Source organism: Octodon degus, unplaced genomic scaffold (assembly GCF_000260255.1).
Source record: "Octodon degus isolate 3935 unplaced genomic scaffold, OctDeg1.0 scaffold00206, whole genome shotgun sequence".
Taxonomy (NCBI): domain Eukaryota; kingdom Metazoa; phylum Chordata; class Mammalia; order Rodentia; family Octodontidae; genus Octodon; species Octodon degus.
The window spans coordinates 1,114,147-1,119,576 of record NW_004524782.1 but is presented as its reverse complement, the minus strand read 5'-3'; the positions used below and the strand labels follow the sequence as shown (position 1 = coordinate 1,119,576).

Below are 5,430 nucleotides of genomic sequence, written 5' to 3'. Positions count from 1 at the left end.
AAAAAAAAAAAACATTTCTAAGTAAATGAGTAAATTTGAGTCCATGCTCTTAATTGACACAGATCAGACACACTTGTATCAATATTGACTTTCTTCTGTCCTGTGAGAAATTCAAAGTGTAAATGAAGCCCGCCCTATGTCATAGACACCATGAAGTGTTAAGAAAATGTTCCAATTGGAAGGGGAATGAGGGTGGGCAGAGAGGGAAAGGAAGAAAGGAAAAAAACCAGAAAAGACAGAGCAAATGAACACAAAGCTTTTGTAAACAAAGAAGGCAGATTGAAGGTAGGGCAGGGAAATGAGAAAAAGATGAATCAGTGTTCATCATGTACAGTTATAAACTTCTATGATGAGTGTGATCATTATGTATACCTAAATTGTATCAATACTGTTAATTAATTAAAGAAAGCCAAACTTTTCACATGAATAAAAGGTTAAACTGTTTGCTCATCAGTGCACAGCATAAAGAATGTGCAAAGAGAAATCTAAGCAACTGGAGAGAACATTTACATATTCTAGACACGATAAGGCTCTACTCTTCCACTTAAGAATCACCTCTTAAATTGGTGTAATCAAAAGATTATGAATTCACTTCATTAATACATTGTGATAAGATCTGAAAAAAATGTATAGAGGACATGAAATGTCCATGAACTATGTGAAAATGTTTTCATCATCGTTAATGGTTGAATTAGTGCAAAAGAAAAGCTCAATGACATAGTCCTTTCAGCCTCCTAACATGGACCAGCAAGACAGCTCAGCAGACCAAACACCTGTGTAGGCAAGAGAAAGGGCTGGGTTTGATGTCCTCCAGCACCACATGCCGCCATGGTCACACCCCTGGGTGCGCTGAGCCAGCCACTGAGACCCGGCATTGTGGTGCTCCCCTGTAATCCCTAGTGTTGAGGGGGCTGAAAACAGAAGGATCACTGTTATGGTTTGTGTCTAGTTGTCCCCCCAAAGCCTCATGCAGTCATGGGGTGAGAGCTTCTAGAGTTTGTGTTAACTCATGATCCACTGGGATTATGTGTGATCCAAGGCTGGGATTATGGCTCTTAACACATTTTCTTAACACTTCACAGTGTCTATGACATAGGGCGGGTTTCATTTACACTTTGAATTTCTCACAGGACAGAAGCAAGTCAATATTGATACAAGTGTGTCTGATCTGTGTCAATTAAGAGCATGGACTCAAATTTACTCATTTACTTAAATATGTTTTAAATTTATCTTTTATGACTTAGCAGTACTCCATTGTATAAAATCATCATAGCCTCGGTATATGTTTGTCAGTTCACAGACCCATAATCCCAGCCTTGGATCCAAGGCTGAGATTACCCATAGGTGGGTAAATACTGGGAAGTACCCATAGGTGTGAATACTTCCCCTGCCCTGGGGCAGGTAATTTGCATTACGATGTAAGGTGGCAAGAGAAGCTAGCTGCTTGAGCTGCTGCTACCCCTCCCTTGCACTCTTGCTCTTTGCCACCACTATGAAAGGTTGCTTTCTGCTCTGTGCTGTTCTGTGCTGGACCCAGCTGAGTATGAACTGAAGCCTCCAGTGACTGTGAGCTAAAGAAACCTTTCCTTCCTTCATTTTGAGTGTCGAGTATTAGTCCCAGCAACGAGAGAAGAGTAACTAAGACAATCACTATGAGTCCGAGCTGTAGAGTGAGACCCTGTAGCAAATACATAAAACAACAACAACAATAATAACTCCAACACGCTGTAAGTTTTTTTTTTTGTTGTTGTTGTTATCAGGGATCAAACTCCAGAACTTATGCTTGCGAGGCAGGCACTTAAGCCGCTGAGCTAGCTCGCCAGGCCCAGCCTGTAGTTTCTCTAAAAATCAAATCATTAATGATGAGAGAAATGTGTAGAGTTGCAGATTTTGAACTTGGCTCATGGAAACATAACGTTATGCTGACCCTGGGGAAGGCGTTCTACATTTCCGCAAAAATTAATCTCTGAATTACTGTATTCAAAAATTATTCTCTTAAATAGAATACAGATGGATTCATCTCTGAATTCCAGTATCTTAGCAGATGTACTCCTTGAGATGGGCCCAATGAAAATGAACACACATGCACTGATGAAGCTTATTCCTTGCAGCATGACCTATAGCAGCTAAAAGTGAAAGCCTCCCTAGAGGCTACCACACGATGACCAGGTGAGCACAGTGTGGTCTGGCCGTGTCCTGGTGGGCTATTTAAACTGGAAATGAGGTGAAGTACTCATGTAGACTTCGTGGACGAATCTGAAGAATGCTATGGCAGATGAGGGGCCACACAGAAAAGGCACCATGTATGTGACTCTTCGTGCGCTGTGCAGAGCAGGCAAAGGCTGAGAGAAGGGGCCCAGGGATCATCAGGAGAGAGGCATAGATTTGGGTGCAGGGTTTCTTTCTGGTCTGATGAATGTTCTGGAATGACAGAGTGGTGAGGTTTGTGGTTCACTATTGATGCATAAAATGCAGGTTGTTGTGTGTTTTACGTTGGAAGTGTTGAATTTAACATTATGGAAGTTTATCTCAATAAACCATACAGAGGTAAATCTGAAAGGTGTACAGAGACACCGAATTTCACCCACTGGTGAGAAACACTAAAAATTCTACCATGGGACTGGGGAGAGAGCTTGGCAGTCCAAGCACCTGCTTCCAATTGCACAGACCCAGGTTCAGTCCCTGGTACCACAGTCTGAGCTGGCCCTGGTCCCTGGGCACTCGAGTTGTCCACAGAAGCGGGCATGGGGGCGCATGCCTGTAATTCTAATACTGGGGAGGCTGAGACAGGAGGATCACTATGAGTCTAAGGTGCGAAGTGAGACCCTATGCCAAATAAATAAACAAATAAAAGATTGAAAAATAAATTCTGCCGTGGAGTTTAGAGCAACTCCGTGGTAGCCCTCCATGATTGCCGTAGGTGACATCACAGAATCTCCTAAACAAAAACCACAGCAAACAATAAGACTCTTTGGTTGGTCAACACTCTCCTTGGGCTCTCAGTGTTGACTGTAACTGTGCCCGAGCTTCTTAGGAAAGCCCTTGGCTGCAGGTATCAGAGCAAGAGAAACCATGTGACCAGGCTTCATTGGCGTTTAGGACCTCAACCCCTTGGCACACCCTGGTGGACGATGCCCACGAGGTTGGCATGCAGTGAGGGCCACCATGAGGGCACACCAGGACCACCTGTGCTCCTGATACCCTATGACCTCTCTGACCTTGGGAGCACAGACCGAGCTCAGTGCAGCTCTTGGTCAGGGTCCCTCCTGGTGGGGGGATTAAACGTCTGAGGACAGTGTGTTACTGTTTGCCTGTGTGTCTGCTTCATTCCACAGTGCTGAGATTGATGCCACAGGTGCATGCAGTGCTGTACCCCAAGGACATGGGCCCTCTAATTCTGCTGTGTGAAGGTTTCCCTCTCTGTGGTATCCGCTGGAATGAGGGGCCAAGGAGCAGAGTTCAATGTGGCCATGGTTCCTTGTATGGGAGGAATCCCTGGGTTTACACAGGCAGTTCTGTCACTGGGTGAGTCAGGATGGGAGGGACCCAGCCCTGCCCAAGCTGAAGAGGCCCTGCCCCAGCCCTAGGAAGGCTCCTCTTTTTTTTTTCTGTGTTTTGGGTAGGGTCTACAGGGTCTATATAGTCTCACTATGTAGATCAGACTCATGGTGATTGTCGTTTTCAGCCCCCCAAGCGCTGGGATTACAGGTGTGCACCACCATGCCCAGTCTGCTTTGCTGTCTCAGCATGTCCTGTGGATGGGCCGGCCAGGCAAGCTGTGCATCGAGCCCTGGCCATGGCACTCTGCCTGAGTAGGTGTTTTAGTCTGCTGAGCTATCACGCGGGGCCGGCTTTTCTCTACCTGTGCCAGTTTCTGGGGAGACACAGCAGAAAGTTCCTTCCAGTCTCTGGAGAGGAAGAGTTTGTTTTCCTCTTGTGTGGTGCTGAGGGATGAGACCGAGCAGCACACCTCACTCCCATCCTGGACATCCCACAGAGGGACAAACATGCGTTGCTGTATGTCCCGGCTCCTACAGGACATAGAACAAAGCTGCACGTGTCCCATGACCCTCTCTTCCTGGCCTCCACAGGCCCAGCAACCCCTGCATCTGGCACAGCACTCACCAGTGAGGTTGAGCTGCACAGTCCACTCCACGGTCACCCCAGCTCCAGGGAACATCACCTGACAGGTGAGGTAGGTGCCATGGTCCTGGGGCTGGGGGCTCAGGGTGAGCACAGAAGAGTGGGTGGTCCTGGGGACCAGCGAGGTGAGGGCAGCTGATGTCCAGGAGAAGATGGGGGGTGTCCCCTGCTCACAGGCCCAGGGTACAGAGCAAGTCAGGATGCTGGGGTGGCTGGGCATGAGGGTCCCAGGGATGAGGATGTTGGGGGTATGGGTCAGGGCTGGGAGGAGAGGGAACAGCAGAATCAAGAGGGTGGGATCAAGAAGCCCAGGCCCCAGCACAAGTCCTCCTGAAGTCCCAAAACTTGAACCCCAACCCTGCCGCAGACAGCATCCATCCCAGCCACCTCCAGAGGCCTCCACCGCTTGTGCCTGGTGCCCAAGCCTTACCTGTCACTTCCACAGAGACCGGGTCTGCACAGTAACTCCATTGTACACTTACTGAGACCACCCGAAAGAAATATGAGCCACTGTCACCCTTCTGTGCATCTGTGATGTGCAGGGAGCAGTTCTTGGTCTGTGCGTCCAGGAGCAGGTGGAACCGGCCCCGAGTTCTCTCCTGCACTGGGCGTTGAGGATCATTTGTAGCCACAGGGGAGTCGCGATTTATATTGGCCCCTTCCTGAAACCAGTAGCCAGAGACATCCTTGGAATTCACCGGAGAGTCGGAGTATTTGCAGGGCACGAGGAGACACTGGCCCTCCTGGACGCTCACTGACTCAGGCACCTCCAGCCTGTGTCTCAGGCTCTTCTATAAGCACCCTGGGGCTAAAGGAATCTCAGGTCTTCTCAGTGCATGCTGCCCTTCCCCCTGAACGCACAGTAGCAGCAGGGGCAGTAGCATCTCAGAGCTGGAGGTTCTGGCTTCTGTGTCAGCAGAGAAGGGAGCAGTGTGGAAGGGAAGTGTGGAATCCGGGGTGGAGCCCAAGAGGTGGGTGGATTACAGAAGAGGAACTCAGACCCACACCCAGTGGGAGCTGCCCCTCTGCACAGAGTGGACAGAAAGCTGGGAGACCCGCCCTGGGGGCCGACAGACTCAGAGCTTGTATCCTGGCTGCATTTGGAAGCTTGCTGGAGCACTGGGCTTGTGTCAGGGCACTGCAGACACCGGAGGCCGTGACATGAGTGAGCGTGACCCTGAGTAACTGCAGCCTCCCCACAGACTCCCACCCTTGCTGGTGTTCCTGGAGATGGATCTCGTGGAGTGAAGGCTTCTTGTACGGACTTCCTTAAATAAAATTACTATA

General features: G+C 49.0%; 1 protein-coding gene across 1 annotated transcript in view; it reads right to left on the bottom strand.

Moving 5' to 3' along the window:
* LOC101589501 (myeloid cell surface antigen CD33-like) overlaps nucleotides 1–5,430 on the bottom strand; it is a 25,611-nt gene that overhangs the window by 19,342 nt on the left and 839 nt on the right. The window contains exons 2-3 of the mRNA XM_023704899.1: nucleotides 4,574–4,917; nucleotides 4,126–4,404 (exon numbers count right to left, since the gene is read on the bottom strand). Coding sequence (XP_023560667.1) covers nucleotides 4,126–4,404; nucleotides 4,574–4,917 — 623 coding nt within the window. The remainder of the gene's footprint in view (nucleotides 1–4,125; nucleotides 4,405–4,573; nucleotides 4,918–5,430) is intronic.